The sequence below is a fragment of the Phalangium opilio genome, unplaced genomic scaffold (genome assembly GCF_054372755.1).
Source record: "Phalangium opilio isolate 3A_F unplaced genomic scaffold, DU_Popi_V2 ptg000082l_1, whole genome shotgun sequence".
NCBI lineage: Eukaryota > Metazoa > Arthropoda > Arachnida > Opiliones > Phalangiidae > Phalangium > Phalangium opilio.
Window position 1 is genome coordinate 3,884,078 of NW_028324189.1, and position 19,686 is coordinate 3,903,763.

Consider the following 19,686-nt stretch of genomic DNA (forward strand, 5'->3'; position numbering starts at 1 on the left):
ATCTCGGCCCCTGTTTGTCGTTACCCTATGTTCTTAGTATGGTTGGATGGGGGACAAATTGAACTATAACATACTCAAAGGACATCCCCCTATGTCTAGTAGAACCAGAGTTACGAGCCTCTAAAGTTGGGTGTGACGCTATTTCTATGGCGTAAGAGAGATGGGGGGTAGTCACTTGAAAAGAAATAATAGTAGGAAGGCTGCAATATAATGATGCCTTAAAAAACTTAACCGGATAAAGGCCCGCAGGTAGTGAAACCATGGAACTAACTAACGCTAGCGTAAGTTAGTTCCATGGTGAAACTATCAAATAAGTACTAAATACAAAGTTCAGGTCACCATGGCATAGCCCAAGTAAACATAACCTCAGTAATGGTAACCCCTACAAACTTAATTAATTACACCTTCGGAATATCATAATTATCAAGGATATTTCATTATATACAGGTATTTTCAATGACTCTACTATATCTTAGGCTCAACCCCTACCAACCCAAGGGGTTGATAACTCGCAACTTGGTGACTTTAAAGTTGCTTACCCCTTGGATATCAGATAAGATAAGATAAGATAAGATAATGAAATAGGCCTAAGATAAGGAGATCTATTTGTTCCTTTGATAGGTATCACGTGACAATGAAAGCCCCGCCCTAGACGTTGTTGTCTGCTAATAGTTTTGATAAATTTTATTTAGTCTCAATTATGATCTCGTAGTGTAAAGATGCAAAAAGGAATAAGTCTAAAGGGCACCCTACACGCTCAATAATTTGCGCAAAAAACGTGGGTCCCGTTATTTAAGTTACAAAGTATAAATGGAGCATTATCCAGACTAATATTTGTGCAAAGTTCAAATATAATGCTACAATATATTGAGGAAATTGAAAATACTTTTGCGGTAAGTTTTGGACATTATTTGAGTAAAACACGTATATTGAGCGAGTTTTTAATGCTCAAAATGTTCTTCAAAATACGAACAATATTTCACATTCGAATAAAACTAAAGTCTGCGTATTTAACGATTTATATGTTATGTTTGGTCAATAAAATTGTACACGGTCCATGGATTCAACATGAACTTTTTTATTGTGGTAAAATATTCAATATAATTGAATAAATCGTGCGCAATATGATCAATATATTGGTCCAAAAAAAATTTAAATTTTTGTTCTACATATTGAGCTTTCAATATCACGATAGATTTTATTTGCACAATTAGTGAAAAGTCTTAGGAATAATTTATAAGATGATGAATTTTATAAATGTCCCCCACTTTATTTGTGCAAAACATTGAGCGTGTAAAGGCCGCTTAATCCTTAATTATTTAATTCAATAATATAGTTAATTAACCAGTTCTTTCAACCTTGCAAGTATTACGAACCTAAATATATTTTACTCTATTCTAATAAATTAACTTAGTAGCATTTCGTCGTTCTTGTACGGGTTATTGGTAACGTAATTAATAATTTGAACATTACCAAACAACTTAATAATTAATTTTAATTATCGGGCAAAACCCTTAAAACTTCCCTTACAAAATAAAAAACTAAACATTTCGCACTCACCATAGGACGGTTGAGTTTGAAAGATCCGAGGGCTGGAGTGGTTGTATTCCTTAGGTAAGGCTTTGATGGTGGAGGAATTTCATTATAGACTAATGGCACCCCATGTTATTTCCCCATAGAGCTTAATACAGTCGAAGGCAGAGGGCTGCTTAAACCCACGGACACCTAATAAATAAATAAAGAAAGTAAAACAGATTTAGGCTTACTTAAATTGATTTAGGATTACTTAAAATTATTTAGAATAATTTAGGCTTACTTAATAAGATGAAATCGCGTAAAAATTACTTATTAAACATTTTACTTAATGGTTTAGCCCTTGGCACATTCAAAATACGGCAGTTTTTCCAATAAATATCATTTATTGAAGGTTAATTAATTACATTTAAGTCGCGGCGGAAACTAACTTAAATCGATATTATTTATACCCGACCAGTTCCTTCTTCCTAGCCACCAAATACCATAAAATATAACCCAATCTACCTTAAATTAACCCTAACCCTAACCCTAACTTAACCTAACCCTAACCTGACCTACCCTATCCCTAACAATATGAAGAGTAAAATATAGAAAAACATGGAAAATATATATTTTAATTAATTTTCGCGACTTAAATGTAATTAATTATCCCTTAATTTACCTTGAATAAATGATATTTATTGAAAAACTGTATTTTGAATGTGCAAAGGGCTAAAGTAAAATCTAGCCCAAAAATTTCATTATCCAGCCCAAAAGTAGGCCTAACAACTTTTAAATCTAAAACTATTAATTACTTTGGCCCTGGAAGTCTTTTAAATAAACCCTTCTTCATACGCGGAATCCACAAATTTTATACTAATCAATAAAATTACGTTAAATATAATTGAAACTCAATTAAAAGTTATAATTAACCACGCAAAACAAACGGCTTAAAAACTTTCGCACTGTTACCCAATTTTGATCGGCTGCTAGCAAAAAACTTACCATGGAGCAATATCTAAAGATACCTAATTGCAATATACTGCGCTTTCAAGCAACACTCCATTGTAACTCCCAACCCTGATAAATATTATTACTCCTTGGAAAATTCCAACCAAGTTAAACGAAAAACGGATAAACTAGCGCCATCTCTGTTTCAAAACTGGTATAAAAAGTTGCGTTTTCAGGTCTAAAAAACACGCCATAGAGAAAGGCGTCGAAATATAGATTGGCGGTTTTTTGGGCTTGTTTCCAATTTCATTTTGGCGGGTTGAAGGTTTCAATCTGGCATCCCTGCAAGGGACCATCGTCTGCTTATTGATTTATTTTGACTGCTGTTCGGGCAGTGTTTACATTATGTGACGCTAAACGGTCAATTAACTTACCTAATCCTTTATCTGACATATTTAAATATAAACTATGGCTAAACCAAAACCAGGTCCAAGTTCGGGTTTATCCCAAAATACCACTGATACTCTTAAAATCCTCAAAAATTATTATTTTACGCAAAATATAGGACAAGGAACCTACGCGACAGTGTACAAGGCTTATAAAAAAGTAAGATTATGTTTACGTTAATTGCTTTAATTATTACTGTTAATGAGGCTTATTATAGTGAATAAATTATGTAGGATAATTTACAAAAAGGTACGGGAGATTGTTACGCGGTAAAATGCATATCACTATCATCATTGTCAAAAGCGGCTAAAGACAATATTGTCACGGAGATAGAAATTCTTAAAAAAGTTAAATGCGAATTTATAGTTGAAATGCTTGATTTTGAATGGGATTCGGGTCACATTTACCTTATCATGGAATTTTGTTCCGGGGGTGATTTGTCAAGATTTATTAAACAAAGAAAAAAACTGCCTGAAAATATTGTTAGAAGATTTTTACAACAAATAGGTACTGTTATGCATAGTTTATTTAGACTAGGAGGATGGATACCATTTACACAAAGAGGCGAGGCTACTTTTTGCTGCTTTTTATCCTCCTTGTAGCCTGGAATCCTGGTGTAAATGGTATCCATCCTCCTAGTCTCAAAAATATGTATAAATCAAGTTAAAATACACATTTTTAAACATTTCTTGCGCAGCAATTGCACTGAAAGCTCTCAGGGCACATAATATAACTCACATGGATCTTAAACCTCAAAATATTTTATTAAGTTCTCTAAGTAATCCTAAATTAAAAATTGCAGGTTTGTCTTCATTACTTTTAAATTAATGATCATGTAAATTAATTTTATTTAATTTAATTAGAATATAATTTTTTAAGATTTTGGTTTTGCTCAGTATTTGAGTAGCAACGAAGAAGCTTCGTCTTTAAGAGGGTCACCATTATACATGGCACCGGAAATATTACTCAAACATCAATATGATGCTACTGTAGACCTATGGTCTGTTGGAATAATTCTATTTGGTAAGTAATTAATTAACTATAATTAATTTTAACCTATATCTATTAATCCTATTTGTATCAAAGAGTGTTTATTCGGAAGAGCTCCTTATAGTTCAGCTTCTTTCAGTGAATTAGCTGAGAAAATAAAATGTGATAAACCAATAGAAGTATGAATGTTAATTACATTTTAAGATGATAATTAATTTTTCTCTTAATTGCTTATTAATTAAAAATTTCTTCAGATACCCAATTCAGAATTATCAGATGAATGTTTGGATTTATTAGCAAGGTTATTACAAAGAGATCCCGCTAATAGAATTTCATTTGAAGAATTTTTTAATCACCCTTTTGTTGATCTGGAACACATGCCTTCACCAGAATCATATGATAAAGGAGTAAGTTAATTAATTAATTAAGTTTTTTAATTAATTTTATTTTAATATTAATTATTAATTTTATTTTAATATTAATTATTAATTTTATTTTTTAATTAATTTATTTTAATATTAATTATTAATTTTATTTTTTAATTAATTTTATTTTAATATTAATTATTAATTTTATTTTAATATTAATTATTAATTTTATTTTTTAATTAATTTTATTTTAATATTAATTATTAATTTTATTTTATTATTAATTTTATTTTATTATTAATTTTATTTTATTATTAATTTTATTTTATTATTAATTTTATTTTATTATTAATTTTATTTTATTATTAATTTTATTTTATTATTAATTTTATTTTATTATTAATTTTATTTTATTATTAATTTTATTTTATTATTAATTTTATTTTATTATTAATTTTATTTTATTATTAATTTTATTTAATTATTAATTTTATTTAATTATTAATTTTATTTAATTATTAATTTTATTTAATTATTAATTTTATTTAATTATTAATTTTATTTAATTATTAATTTTATTTAATTATTAATTTTATTTAATTATTAATTTTATTTGATTATTAATTTTATTTGATTATTAATTATTAATTTTATTTGATTATTAATTATTAATTTTATTTGATTATTAATTATTAATTTTATTTGATTATTAATTATTAATTTTATTTGATTATTAATTATTAATTTTATTTGATTATTAATTATTAATTTTATTTGATTATTAATTTTTAATTTTATTTGATTATTAATTTTTAATTTTATTTTATTATTAATTATTAATTTTATTTTATTATTAATTATTAATTTTATTTTATTATTAATTATTAATTTTATTTTATTACTAATTATTAATTTTATTTTATTATTAATTATCAATTTTATTTCATTATTAATTATTAATTTATGCATGCCCAGCTTTCATTCATAAGACAAGCAGTAGCTAAAGATGAGATGGGTGATTGTGATAAAGCATCTGAACTGTATTTTAAAGGCCTTCTTTATCTAGTCCCTGTTGTGCAATGTAAGATTTTTTAATTATGACGCCTTTAATTTTATTTTAATTAATTAATTAATTAATTTCTTTTTAATTAGGCGAAACAAACCCAAAGAAAAGAGATATTTTAAGGTTAAAGGTCACAGAGTATATGGATCGTGCTGAATTATTAAGAAAAGCCGGTCAAACAACTAGTCCAATTGCAATTGCAAATGAAACTCGTGATTTAGTTGCAAGACAAGAAGGTATTAATTATATTCATGATAATTTACATAATTTAATTTTTATGTATTTATTAATTTGAATTAATTATTAATTCTTTTATATCAGATGAATTGCAATTTAATGAGAGAAAATTATCAGAGGCTTTTGCTAAAGGAAACTCAGCTGATCAAGAGGTTTGTTCTTTGTTTATTAATTATTAATTATTTAAATTGTAATTAGAATTTATTTCGTAATAAATTATTTTGTAACTCAGATGTTAAATGGAAACTATAACAATGCCTTATCCTTATATAAGCAAGCTCTTAATATCCTTGTGCCGGCAGTAAAGGGTAAAACAAAAATTAAATAAATTAATTTGTGACTGTTTAAATTTAATTTTAAATTTTAGAAATGATTCCTGGGCCAAAAAAAGATGCATTACATGCAGAGGTCATTTAATACTTTTTTTAATTAGTTAAATTCTACTTGATTTTAATTAATTTCAGGCAGTTAATTGGCTTCGTAAGGGAGAGGAGGCCAAATCCTGCTTAGCTATTCAAAAACTTAAACTGAAAGAAGTTGCCGATGCTACGAAGAAGGGGGAAGATTTAGATGACATAAATGCTACGTTTGGTAAACTTCTGATTTATTATTTAATTCTATTTTTAATCTTAATCTTAATTATTTTATTTTCAGGATCAGGGTGTAACATACAGTAGTTAGTTAATCATATTAAAAGTATATTATATTGTTTTAAATAGTTGTCATTTATAATGTTGATTATATTGTACAATTAAAAGTTAAATAAAGTTTTATAAAGAAATATTTGCGTAAACTTATTCCTTTGATTTATAAGCATTTATATTAATTTTGATTAAAATTAAAACCATTAAACTCGGGAGTGTCAAAACTCCAAACAATCCCGTTTTCGAACTAGCATTACCAGGAGTTCATATTATTATGAACTCCTGATATTATCCACCCACATACATTCCCGCCAAAATTCAAACTCATCACGTGACAACCTATCTTCAAAACATTCCCGGGTTCCCCCCCCCCCGCCACAATTTAAACTAGTCACGTGACACCCAATCTTCAAAACATTCCCGCCTGAATTTTAAACTCATTATGTGACAATTTTAGCTTTCTAATTGAACGAATATTTATATTACCCATGTTTTTTGCTAACTACATGTTCCTGGTAAAAATATCACTGATCAGAAAGACAAGAAAGGTACTTACTATTCATTTTCTTGCTGTATTCCATATTGCTAAGCCTTGGCTCCACTTAGTCAAAACTCGTGGACTCGCGTCATTTTTGGAGTTTCAAAGCGTGAATTACATTTCAATTTATAAACAAACTTTTTCTAATAATATTATCATCAACAATCGCAATTAAAACCTTCAAAATTATCAAATCTAGGATATGTTTTATTAGCCCATTCACACGGAGCCTAGAGGTTGTCGCTCTTGCAGCAAAGGCTTACTTACAACTAGCAGACTGCAGACTCTGTAGACCGACAGCTGTTCGACGTTATGAAATTATGACATTTGGCCAGTTGACTCAGTCTAGTAAGGAAACGCAACTGCGTCAAATGATAGATGGAAAAGGGACGTGCGAAACTTGAAATTATACCGAGACACTTTGCACGACCTTCTATGTTTTTTGTTAAAACTTTCACATAAATGACATGTTTAATATGACAATAAAGAGAATTAAACAAAGTTTCACGTCACATTGCACACTATATTTGAAATTGTTCAATACTGCTTAAGGATATTTGAACGAAATCCGTATTGGCAAAAGTTCATAAGCCAAGTTATAAACTTTTGGTATTGGTTTAAAACTAGAATTTCTAGAAAACATTTTCTCTACTTTTCCTTTAAAGCTAAGACAAAATATACGTGGGCCTTGTCCTTTAAGACTAGGACAAAATTTACACGACACTTGACCTTTAAGTCTTATTTACGCCAGAGCAAAACTAGCACTCGGTTCCATTTTAGTAATATATTTTAGAAAAGAAAATTAAATGAAATATATAATTTTACTATAATAATTACAATTTGCTAAATTTATTAAAATATTATTATATTAATTCAAGTGTCTTAATTATAAAAATTTTAACAAAATATTTTGAAATATTCCATTTAATATTTTGTTTCGGAATTTGGCATTTTTAAATCCGTTTTTCAATTTTCAGACTTCGACCCCGAGGCCGAGGGCCTTCCTTTTTTATCGGTTTTTTTTTCGTGCCCCCCCCCCCTACGAAATGACTCATTGTAGTCGGCGCGTTGAATTGATACCGGCGTCAATCGGCATGATACATTTCTGCATGATTTCTGATACTGTTAAGGTAAGCTGAATTTCCGTCTGCGCTAATTTTCGATCATAATTATTAATTATCTAAACTAAGACCTTTAATTATATTACGTACCCCTTATTGTGTAAGATATTTCCGTGTTATATTTAATGTGAATTAACCCGTAATTAATTTAATCTATTTTTATTTCATTATTTAATTATTAATATTTTAATTGGTAAGCTAAATATTACTCTTTATTTAATCTTAATTAAGGAAATAGCTAAGGGAAATTTTGAAATTTATAATACTAAAAGACGGAAACCTCAAATTGAACGTAACTAAAACCTATTTCAAACCTTACCAAATGTATCACATCTTAAATACAGTAGGGGTTTGGTACGATGTAAGGTTTAACATTACCAGAGGGGAATTCCCTTCTGACATTACCTATAGCCAAGTTCCTATAGGGAGAGGGGGTTTGTCAGGGAGGGAAAGAACATCCGACGTCATTTTCTACCTCTACTTAGGGGAGCGTTTGAAGGCGCGATACTGAAATTCCCTCGTTAGGGGGATGGAATCGAGGTAAGAGATATAAGCCTATGACGTGGCAAGAATGGGTTTGCCCTCTCCCTATAGCCAAAAGCATAGTTGTCTGATTTAAATCAGTTTGATTTAAATCACTGATTTAAATCATGATTTAAATCAAGCGATTTTTTTAAAAAAATCATTTGATTAAAATCAAGAATATATTTTTATTTTTAAAAAATGTTTTCTAAGATTCCAAGGAGTATTTTAAGTAACTCGAGAAGAAACTTAATTAGAAAAGACCTAAAATTAAAAATAATCGTGGTTTTGGTATATTTCAATCTATGTTTTTCCCAGAACTCCAGTTTGTCTTGCTGGAAAGGCTAGGAAATAAAATAGAGGTCAAGCTAGTCTTTTTATACAAGCATTTGAATAGTAATAATATCAAATAGCTGCTTAAATGTCATGATTATTTTGCTTTTGCTTAATTTTGACTCAAAAGTTTTCATGTTGGTAATTTACTATCTATTAGTTCAATAAAAATCAAAAAAATCAAATAAATCAATTAAAATCAAAAAAATCCGATTTAAATCAAAAAAATCCGATTTAAATCAAAAAAATCCGATTTAAATCAAAAAAATCGCCAACCCTGGCCAAAAGCCAATTTAACATCGCGCACCGCGCGGCTTCATTCGAAGTGGTCTATTTCTGATACCGTAACACACGCGGGACCCCTCCTGGTATTGGAAAAGATTGAAGGGCTTAGGTTTCCGCGCCCAAAAATATTTACAGGAGAAAGATTGTAAAATAATGTAACCAAACTTGTTTACGTTAATTAAACGTTCTTTATCGTTATTTAAAGAGTATAGAAGAGATATCGTTCATCGAAATAAGAAAGAGAAAGAGGTTGCGGAGCTGTTCGACCGGAGCCTGTTCTACCGGAGCCTCCGAGATATCTCGGAGGCTCCGGTTCTACTACACGCCGACTGGGAAAAGGCTCGTGAGTTCTTGCGTTATACTGTAATTTAAAGGCCGAGTTCCAGCGAAAAGGATTCTAGCTAACTGAGCATCGAAATGAAGTGTTTCCTCGCAAATTCTAGTATTCCTCTGAAGGAAACTCTTTTGTTTATCTTCAATTCGCTAGAACCTCTCAAATTTTAGGCCCAGCAGGGAATCTAAAGTCTGCACGGTCGCGCTAGGTTTTTAGTCTCGACCCTTTTCGCTGGAACTAGTCCCTTAAAGGCAGAGTTCCGGCAAAATGGGTAAACTGATGAAAAATAATAGAACGTCGGAGGGATGCAAAAATTCGAAACGACGACCCCCCCCCCCACCAAAGAAAAAAAAATAGTCCATCTCCAGTTCGCTAGAAGAGCGAATTTAGTTCGAAAATGGACAGAGGTCCCCGAGAGGCCGAGACTAGGAGGATCGAGGTGTTTTCACCTCTATCCTCCTATGTTCGCTGTTCAGTTTGCTCGCCTTTTGGAACTCTGTCTTGAAGAGTCAATTTTACCTCGTCAATAAAAGATTAAGTTTTCGTTTTTATAATAGCGGTCATTTAACGAGGTTGTAAAACATCGTAAGTTTACGTTTAAAGCTTTGATTTAATCGAAATTTCTAATAATTGATCTTTACTTTGCAGTCGCAGTAGCGAATAATGGACTGAGGAAGGAGCATTTCAATTTCAAGATAAAGCAATTCATTAACGATGGAATAGGAGAGAAAAGATGTCGGGTGAATGAAAAGGATGACGAAACCGTAAGTGCTAACTGGTGTAGACTTACTAGCTGGTACCATTGGAACGAGAATAGTTTGACCTATCACATCCCGAAGGCGTTTGGCCGTAGCTTTGGTATTTCCAAAGTTCTGACCACCCAAACGTCATTTATACTCTGAAACCGCCCCCCCCCCCTCCGTTTAAATAATTCAATACATCAGAATGAGTAATTTTAGTTGCAAACATATAATTTCAAATATCAAGTCCATGTCGAATTATATATTGGTTACGTAACTAAAGTATTAAGAGGACGCGTATTATACCCTTCTGGTACTCATATTTAATCCCACAACAACGTTTTGAATTTTCTATATAAAAAATTTACCTTCTTAGAGTTCGAAAGTGCAGCCTTTCACGCAGAGTTCAAAAGAAGATAATCGGAAATAGTTTTTAACTCTTTGGGTCTTGGCAATTTAAATTAAAAATCTTATATAATTTTTTTTAATTTAATCGAATTTACATGATTTAAATTTGCTTTTCTTTTCTATTTAGCCCGAAGACGCGCCAGCCACAACCGAGCAAGACGCGCCAGCCACGACCACCGATGATGCGCCTACCCAGCCAAGTTTACAGTAAGCGACCCCATGATCTGCCAACTAGCTTGGAGCTTCATAATTTAAATTTGCTTTTCTATTCAATTTAGCCGAACAGAGCGACGACGGCTGCAGCTCCTTCGACGGAAGACACACCTAGTCAATTCTAGGAGGATGGAACGAGTTCCATCCTCCTAGGTGCATTTACCCAGCCAAGTATACAGTAAGAGACCCCATGATCTGCCAACTTGCTTGGAGCTTCATAATACCAAATATGTGTGACATTCGCTGGGTTTAATATAAGACCAAACGGATAATTTTTATTAGGATTATAGCTCACTGATAATCGCGGCGGTATCTCCCAGATAATAAGATCGCGCTTGATTTTATTTGCACCTTTTATTAATTGCGAGAATTTCATTGTTTCATTAGGGGTCGTGGATATATATATATATAGTTTTTTGGCTAAAAATTCTACGCGATTTGAATTTAAATTTAGTAGAGTCGATATTACGCGTAGAAAATTGATTTACCCCTTTTTTCGTAGACGGGACGAAATCCTTGAGACAATTAAAAATGCCGTGGAAAATCGTAAAAAAAGGAATACGGAATTTGACACAAAAATTAGAGAAATTCAAACTCGTTATGCCGATGTAAGTATAACAAAGCCCATCTGCATCTTATCGCGCCTTAATTATTCTCCATGCCGTCTTTGATTCAACCTATCTTCCTTATAACGGTAAAACCCCTATCTATAACGTAGAAAGAAATTTCCTCAAGAAATTTAGCACTATTGCGAAGGGAAATTATAATTTTGCTCATAGATTCGCTAACAGGGATGATTTAACAGTAATAATGGTTGTTTGTTTTGCTTAGGTGAGAAGAAAATATCGACAAGAAATAGAAATGTTAGAAGACGAAACACTGCAAGAATTGGATAAAAAAAATTGTTAAATCTCCATTGTGAATTGGGGAAAAAATTGATGGTTTTTATTTGGACAATCTCTAGCTATTAAATTAAAGTTTTGATATTTCTTAAATAAAGTTTTTAGTTAATTAATCTTTGGCTAAATTTTAAATAATTATTTAAAATATTTAAAGGTATTGTAGAAAGGTACTATCATATTGGCGGCTGCTTTACAAAAACAAAATAATTGAATAAATCAGTTTTACTTCCATTTTTAATTGTTATTTTTATTTATTTTTGACACGTTTAAATTAAATCTGCTCTATTTAGTTGGTATTTTTTAATATGTATATGACAACTTGCATTACACAACTTTACAGCAGTCTGGGAACATTTTTGGTGAACTTAAAAGCAGATTGGTAAGCCTAGAGGGGAGCTGTTATGTTATTTGCTTAATAGCATAACCAGGAACACATGGGTAGTTCCATAAGTTCATAAGATATGTTCCATAAGTTCGTCACTGATTACTGAGAGCTTGTCATGAAGTGACGTCGTATATTCTTGTAAAGCGACGCCTGGTGAGGCGCTGTCAGTGGCTTAGTACAGACTAAATTTGAATATGGACTGCAAACCCGAGTATAGTCAATACTCGCGTCGTTCTCGAACTAGCTCTCATTAAGTCACTAGTATTACCAGGAGTTCATAATAATCCCCCCCCCAATTAGCTCTATGACCAGTATCGTACTCCCCCCCCCCGAAGTAGGTTATTATGAACTCCTGATATTATCCACCCACATCAGCCTTATCTAATGGAAACTGGAACATAAGGATTCCTTGTGTCTTCTCTATACTTTTTGGTACTTTTTAGTAATTTTAGCGGAGTTATTCTTTTCTTCCGCTACTTGCGGTGAACAATAGTAATTTCTTTTAATAATAATTATTTAATTGATGCTTCGTGCAAAGTTTGACATATTTTAGCTACCCTTAAGTCGGATTCCACTTACAGCGAAAAATTCTTCACAAAATGGAACATATATGTGTCGAAAACCAGCCATATATTTTTAGTTGAAAATCATTTTACCTCTCCGAGTCAAAAGGAAGACTTGTTATTTAGGCATTTTCAGAGGATTCAACTTTTGACTCGAGTAGATGATGTTAAAAAGTTGAGTGGGCCAAAATTGTTCAGTGATCAATTTATAATTTGTTGATTCAACAAGTCCAACTTCCGTTCGCAAGTCCCAACTAGTTCACTCAACGCGAGTTGTATCGTCTGAAAGGGGCTTTATTTCCTCAAAGACAGTCTATTTGAAGCTGTACATTTTTAAGCCGTTTGTTAATAAATGAAACATTTTGTTCATTTTCAGGGTCTTTACGCAACATACAGAAAATACACATGTTTAAATTATTTTATTAATTTCTTCAATCAAATCGAATGTATAAAATGTAATGTTTCAAAATAAAACTTGCGTGAATAAGTCTGTGTTATAAAATCATTTTTATTTATAAGCTTACCAGGGACCCACTATAATAGAACTATCTCTAAAGTCTTGGTGTGACCGTAACACGCGGCTCCTTGGCCCTGGTGGATGGTAGTATACGTCCATATTCACTTTTCCGGGTTGGACAGTGTAACTCGCGAACCCAGCCTTTCTTGAAGAGTTTCTCATAATTGGTCGGAAATTGTTCCTGAGTAGAAGAAGGTATGGGAGGATGAACTTCTCCTACTTGGGGTGTTGTGTTTAAACGTTCTGTAGTGACAATTAATCGTGCACGTTATTCACAAATAAAATAAGTATTTATTAAGTTTATATTAGTAAAACAATAACGCGACTATCTCATCAATCAACTATTAATAGATTACATAATAATAATAGTGAGCTAAGTGAGTAACTCTATACATTTCTTAAAGTTTATCTTATGCAAAGACTTTGTGAATATATCAGTTACATTTGCTTTTGTATTAACTTATTTTAACTCAAATAATTCTTGAACTATATGCTCTCGTATAAAATGATATTTTATATCGATATGTTAATTTAGATCTATGATTTTCGATTGAATTTTTTGCATAATATACAGCCGATTGATTATCACAAAATACATATGGTCAAAAACGGATTTATGCCCTGTTTTCTGTCCAGAAATCATATCTTCGAGGATGTAAACGAGAGGACTTGTTTTTTCTACGCTCTTGAAAGGGCCAGTCCATTTTAGGCAGAGTTTGGCCATTCGACCCAGGTATCCGAGTCTTCATTTTCTTCCAGTGGAACTTCTGGAGTCTGGTACAGCTTTAGTTGAGACATGTTTATGGGCCCTGTTTTCTGTCCAGAAATCATATCTTCGAGGATGTAAACGAGAGGACTTGTTTTTTCTACGCTCTTGAAAGGGCCAGTCCATTTTAGGCAGAGTTTGGCCATTCGACCCAGGTATCCGAGTCTTCATTTTCTTCCAGTGGAACTTCTGGAGTCTGGTACAGCTTTAGTTGAGACATGTTTATGGGCCCTGTTTTCTGTCCAGAAATCATATCTTCGAGGATGTAAACGCGAGGACTTGTTTTTTCTACGCTCTTGAAAGGGCCAGTCCATTTTAGGCAGAGTTTGGCCATTCGACCCAGGTATCCGAGTCTTCATTTTCTTCCAGTGGAACTTCTGGAGTCTGGTACAGCTTTAGTTGAGACATGTTTATGGGCCCTGTTTTCTGTCCAGAAATCATATCTTCGAGGATGTAAACGAGAGGACTTGTTTTTTCTACGCTCTTGAAAGGGCCAGTCCATTTTAGGCAGAGTTTGGCCATTCGACCCAGGTATCCGAGTCTTCATTTTCTTCCAGTGGAACTTCTGGAGTCTGGTACAGCTTTAGTTGAGACATGTTTATGGGCCCTGTTTTCTGTCCAGAAATCATATCTTCGAGGATGTAAACGAGAGGACTTGTTTTTTCTACGCTCTTGAAAGGGCCAGTCCATTTTAGGCAGAGTTTGGCCATTCGACCCAAGTATCCGAGTCTTCATTTTCTTCCAGTGGAACTTCTGGAGTCTGGTACAGCTTTAGTTGAGACATGTTTATGGGCCCTGTTTTCTGTCCAGAAATCATATCTTCGAGGATGTAAACGAGAGTACTTGTTTTTTCTACGCTCTTGAAAGGGCCAGTCCATTTTAGGCAGAGTTTGGCCATTCAACCCAGGTATCCGAGTCTTAGTTTTCTTCCAGTGGAATTTCTGGAGTCTGGTACAGCTTTAGTTGAGACATGTTTATGGGCCCTGTTTTCTGTCCAGAAATCATATCTTCGAGGATGTAAACGAGAGGACTTGTTTTTTCTGCGCTCTTGAAAGGGCCAGTCCATTTTAGGCAGAGATTGGCCATTCAACCCAGGTATCCGAGTCTTCATTTTCTTCCAGTGGAACTTCTGGAGTCTGGTACAGCTTTAGTTGAGACATGTTTATGGGCCCTGTTTTCTGTCCAGAAATCATATCTTCGAGGATGTAAACGAGAGGACTTGTTTTTTCTGCGCTCTTGAAAGGGCCAGTCCATTTTAGGCAGAGTTTGGCCATTCAACCCAGGTATCCGAGTCTTCGTTTTCTTCCAGTGGAACTTCTGGAGTCTGGTACAGCTTTAGTTGAGACATGTTTATGGGCCCTGTTTTCTGTCCAGAAATCATATCTTCGAGGATGTAAACGAGAGGACTTGTTTTTTTCTACGCTCTTAAAAGGGCCAGTCCATTTTAGGCAGAGTTTGGCCATTCGACCCAGGTATCCGAGTCTTCATTTTCTTCCAGTGGAACTTCTGGAGTCTGGTACAGCTTTAGTTGAGACATGTTTATGGGCCCTGTTTTCTGTCCAGAAATCATATCTTCGAGGATGTAAACGAGAGGACTTGTTTTTTCTACGCTCTTGAAAGGGCCAGTCCATTTTAGGCAGAGTTTGGCCATTCGACCCAGGTATCCGAGTCTTCATTTTCTTCCAGTGGAACTTCTGGAGTCTGGTACAGCTTTAGTTGAGACATGTTTATGGGCCCTGTTTTCTGTCCAGAAATCATATCTTCGAGGATGTAAACGAGAGGACTTGTTTTTTCTACGCTCTTGAAAGGGCCAGTCCATTTTAGGCAGAGTTTGGCCATTCGACCCAGGTATCCGAGTCTTCATTTTCTTCCAGTGGAACTTCTGGAGTCTGGTACAGCTTTAGTTGAGACATGTTTATGGGCCCTGTTTTCTGTCCAGAAATCATATCTTCGAGGATGTAAACGAGAGGACTTGTTTTTTCTACGCTCTTGAAAGGGCCAGTCCATTTTAGGCAGAGTTTGGCCATTCGACCCAGGTATCCGAGTCTTCATTTTCTTCCAGTGGAACTTCTGGAGTCTGGTACAGCTTTAGTTGAGACATGTTTATGGGCCCTGTTTTCTGTCCAGAAATCATATCTTCGAGGATGTAAACGAGAGGACTTGTTTTTTCTACGCTCTTGAAAGGGCCAGTCCATTTTAGGCAGAGTTTGGCCATTCGACCCAGGTATCCGAGTCTTCATTTTCTTCCAGTGGAACTTCTGGAGTCTGGTACAGCTTTAGTTGAGACATGTTTATGGGCCCTGTTTTCTGTCCAGAAATCATATCTTCGAGGATGTAAACGAGAGTACTTGTTTTTTCTACGCTCTTGAAAGGGCCAGTCCATTTTAGGCAGAGTTTGGCCATTCAACCCAGGTATCCGAGTCTTCGTTTTCTTCCAGTGGAATTTCTGGAGTCTGGTACAGCTTTAGTTGAGACATGTTTATGGGCCCTGTTTTCTGTCCAGAAATCATATCTTCGAGGATGTAAACGAGAGGACTTGTTTTTTCTGCGCTCTTGAAAGGGCCAGTCCATTTTAGGCAGAGATTGGCCATTCAACCCAGGTATCCGAGTCTTCGTTTTCTTCCAGTGGAACTTCTGGAGTCTGGTACAGCTTTAGTTGAGACATGTTTATGGGCCCTGTTTTCTGTCCAGAAATCATATCTTCGAGGATGTAAACGAGAGGACTTGTTTTTTCTACGCTCTTGAAAGGGCCAGTCCATTTTAGGCAGAGTTTGGCCATTCAACCCAGGTATCCGAGTCTTCATTTTCTTCCAGTGGAACTTCTGGAGTCTGGTACAGCTTTAGTTGAGACATGTTTATGGGCCCTGTTTTCTGTCCAGAAATCATATCTTCGAGGATGTAAACGAGAAGACTTGTTTTTTCTACGCTCTTGAAAGGGCCAGTCCATTTTAGGCAGAGTTTGGCCATTCGACCCAGGTATCCGAGTCTTCATTTTCTTCCAGTGGAACTTCTGGAGTCTGGTACAGCTTTAGTTGAGACATGTTTATGGGCCCTGTTTTCTGTCCAGAAATCATATCTTCGAGGATGTAAACGAGAGGACTTGTTTTTTCTACGCTCTTGAAAGGGCCAGTCCATTTTAGGCAGAGATTGGCCATTCAACCCAGGTATCCGAGTCTTCATTTTCTTCCAGTGGAACTTCTGGAGTCTGGTACAGCTTTAGTTGAGACATGTTTATGGGCCCTGTTTTCTGTCCAGAAATCATATCTTCGAGGATGTAAACGAAAGGACTTGTTTTTTCTACGCTCTTGAAAGGGCCAGTCCATTTTAGGCAGAGTTTGGCCATTCGACCCAGGTATCCGAGTCTTCGTTTTCTTCCAGTGGAACTTCTGGAGTCTGGTACAGCTTTAGTTGAGACATGTTTATGGGCCCTGTTTTCTGTCCAGAAATCATATCTTCGAGGATGTAAACGAGAGGACTTGTTTTTTCTACGCTCTTGAAAGGGCCAGTCCATTTTAGGCAGAGTTTGGCCATTCGACCCAGGTATCCGAGTCTTCATTTTCTTCCAGTGGAACTTCTGGAGTCTGGTACAGCTTTAGTTGAGACATGTTTATGGGCCCTGTTTTCTGTCCAGAAATCATATCTTCGAGGATGTAAACGAGAGTACTTGTTTTTTCTACGCTCTTGAAAGGGCCAGTCCATTTTAGGCAGAGTTTGGCCATTCAACCCAGGTATCCGAGTCTTCGTTTTCTTCCAGTGGAATTTCTGGAGTCTGGTACAGCTTTAGTTGAGACATGTTTATGGGCCCTGTTTTCTGTCCAGAAATCATATCTTCGAGGATGTAAACGAGAGGACTTGTTTTTTCTGCGCTCTTGAAAGGGCCAGTCCATTTTAGGCAGAGATTGGCCATTCAACCCAGGTATCCGAGTCTTCATTTTCTTCCAGTGGAACTTCTGGAGTCTGGTACAGCTTTAGTTGAGACATGTTTATGGGCCCTGTTTTCTGTCCAGAAATCATATCTTCGAGGATGTAAACGAGAGGACTTGTTTTTTCTACGCTCTTGAAAGGGCCAGTCCATTTTAGGCAGAGTTTGGCCATTCGACCCAGGTATCCGAGTCTTCATTTTCTTCCAGTGGAACTTCTGGAGTCTGGTACAGCTTTAGTTGAGACATGTTTATGGGCCCTGTTTTCTGTCCAGAAATCATATCTTCGAGGATGTAAACGAGAGGACTTGTTTTTTCTACGCTCTTGAAAGGGCCAGTCCATTTTAGGCAGAGTTTGGCCATTCGACCCAGGTATCCGAGTCTTCATTTTCTTCCAGTGGAACTTCTGGAGTCTGGTACAGCTTTAGTTGAGACATGTTTATGGGCCCTGTTTTCTGTCCAGAAATCATATCTTCGAGGATGTAAACGAGAGGACTTGTCTTTTCTACGCTCTTGAAAGGGCCAGTCCATTTTAGGCAGAGTTTGGCCATTCGACCCAGGTATCCGAGTCTTCATTTTCTTCCAGTGGAACTTCTGGAGTCTGGTACAGCTTTAGTTGAGACATGTTTATGGGCCCTGTTTTCTGTCCAGAAATCATATCTTCGAGGATGTAAACGAGAGGACTTGTTTTTTCTACGCTCTTGAAAGGGCCAGTCCATTTTAGGCAGAGTTTGGCCATTCAACCCAGGTATCCGAGTCTTCGTTTTCTTCCAGTGGAACTTCTGGAGTCTGGTACAGCTTTAGTTGAGACATGTTTATGGGCCCTGTTTTCTGTCCAGAAATCATATCTTCGAGGATGTAAACGAGAAGACTTGTTTTTTCTACGCTCTTGAAAGGGCCAGTCCATTTTAGGCAGAGTTTGGCCATTCAACCCAGGTATCCGAGTCTTCGTTTTCTTCCAGTGGAACTTCTGGAGTCTGGTACAGCTTTAGTTGAGACATGTTTATGGGCCCTGTTTTCTGTCCAGAAATCATATCTTCGAGGATGTAAACGAGAGGACTTGTTTTTTCTACGCTCTTGAAAGGGCCAGTCCATTTTAGGCAGAGTTTGGCCATTCAACCCAGGTATCCGAGTCTTCATTTTCTTCCAGTGGAACTTCTGGAGTCTGGTACAGCTTTAGTTGAGACATGTTTATGGGCCCTGTTTTCTGTCCAGAAATCATATCTTCGAGGATGTAAACGAGAAGACTTGTTTTTTCTACGCTCTTGAAAGGGCCAGTCCATTTTAGGCAGAGTTTGGCCATTCGACCCAGGTATCCGAGTCTTCATTTTCTTCCAGTGGAACTTCTGGAGTCTGGTACAGCTTTAGTTGAGACATGTTTATGGGCCCTGTTTTCTGTCCAGAAATCATATCTTCGAGGATGTAAACGAGAAGACTTGTTTTTTCTACGCTCTTGAAAGGGCCAGTCCATTTTAGGCAGAGTTTGGCCATTCGACCCAGGTATCCGAGTCTTCATTTTCTTCCAGTGGAACTTCTGGAGTCTGGTACAGCTTTAGTTGAGACATGTTTATGGGCCCTGTTTTCTGTCCAGAAATCATATCTTCGAGGATGTAAACGAAAGGACTTGTTTTTTCTACGCTCTTGAAAGGGCCAGTCCATTTTAGGCAGAGTTTGGCCATTCGACCCAGGTATCCGAGTCTTCGTTTTCTTCCAGTGGAACTTCTGGAGTCTGGTACAGCTTTAGTTGAGACATGTTTATGGGCCCTGTTTTCTGTCCAGAAATCATATCTTCGAGGATGTAAACGAGAGGACTTGTTTTTTCTACGCTCTTGAAAGGGCCAGTCCATTTTAGGCAGAGTTTGGCCATTCGACCCAGGTATCCGAGTCTTCATTTTCTTCCAGTGGAACTTCTGGAGTCTGGTAC

At 35.2% G+C, this 19,686-nt stretch overlaps 2 protein-coding genes and 1 long non-coding RNA gene across 17 annotated transcripts in view; 2 read left to right on the forward strand and 1 right to left on the reverse strand.

Moving 5' to 3' along the window:
* Positions 1-2,811: 2,811 nt before the first annotated feature.
* The window catches only part of LOC149651008 (serine/threonine-protein kinase ULK3-like), a 48,223-nt gene continuing 31,348 nt past the window's right edge, over positions 2,812-19,686 (forward strand). Inside the window, exons 1-13 of one of the 4 annotated variants that reach the window (XM_089847749.1) lie at positions 2,812-3,072; positions 3,147-3,420; positions 3,611-3,715; positions 3,793-3,936; positions 4,000-4,082; positions 4,158-4,310; positions 5,247-5,352; positions 5,424-5,570; positions 5,656-5,723; positions 5,804-5,879; positions 5,939-5,979; positions 6,036-6,162; positions 6,226-6,352. In XM_089847749.1, coding sequence (XP_089703875.1) covers positions 2,935-3,072; positions 3,147-3,420; positions 3,611-3,715; positions 3,793-3,936; positions 4,000-4,082; positions 4,158-4,310; positions 5,247-5,352; positions 5,424-5,570; positions 5,656-5,723; positions 5,804-5,879; positions 5,939-5,979; positions 6,036-6,162; positions 6,226-6,248 — 1,485 coding nt within the window. In that variant the 5' untranslated portion in view covers positions 2,812-2,934 and the 3' untranslated portion in view covers positions 6,249-6,352. Of the gene's footprint in view, positions 3,073-3,130; positions 3,421-3,610; positions 3,716-3,792; positions 3,937-3,999; positions 4,083-4,157; positions 4,311-5,246; positions 5,353-5,423; positions 5,571-5,655; positions 5,724-5,803; positions 5,880-5,938; positions 5,980-6,035; positions 6,163-6,225; positions 6,353-19,686 lie in introns of those variants that run through there. The other 3 variants (XM_089847751.1, XM_089847753.1, XM_089847750.1) reach the window with 3 other exon arrangements.
* The window catches only part of LOC149651009 (uncharacterized), a 46,700-nt gene continuing 34,450 nt past the window's right edge, over positions 7,437-19,686 (forward strand). For 6 of the 12 annotated variants that reach the window (XR_016371018.1, XR_016371019.1, XR_016371022.1 and 3 more), the window contains exons 1-7: positions 7,487-7,883; positions 9,220-9,357; positions 9,906-9,933; positions 9,997-10,112; positions 10,624-10,703; positions 10,775-10,887; positions 11,212-11,317. Coding sequence is in view for 3 of the 12 variants with exons in the window: in XM_089847756.1 (XP_089703882.1) it covers positions 7,800-7,883; positions 9,220-9,357; positions 9,906-9,933; positions 9,997-10,112; positions 10,624-10,703; positions 10,775-10,862 (534 nt within the window). In the remaining 9 variants the exon portion in view is untranslated. Of the gene's footprint in view, positions 7,884-9,219; positions 9,358-9,905; positions 9,934-9,996; positions 10,534-10,623; positions 10,704-10,774; positions 10,909-11,211; positions 11,318-11,540; positions 11,850-19,686 lie in introns of those variants that run through there. The other 6 variants (XR_016371024.1, XR_016371025.1, XM_089847756.1 and 3 more) reach the window with 6 other exon arrangements.
* LOC149651010 (uncharacterized) lies at positions 7,856-9,222 on the reverse strand. The gene is made up of 2 exons (XR_016371029.1): positions 7,965-9,222; positions 7,856-7,905 (listed from the first exon to the last, which is right to left on the reverse strand). It is a non-coding gene; the product is annotated as an uncharacterized LOC149651010 (long non-coding RNA).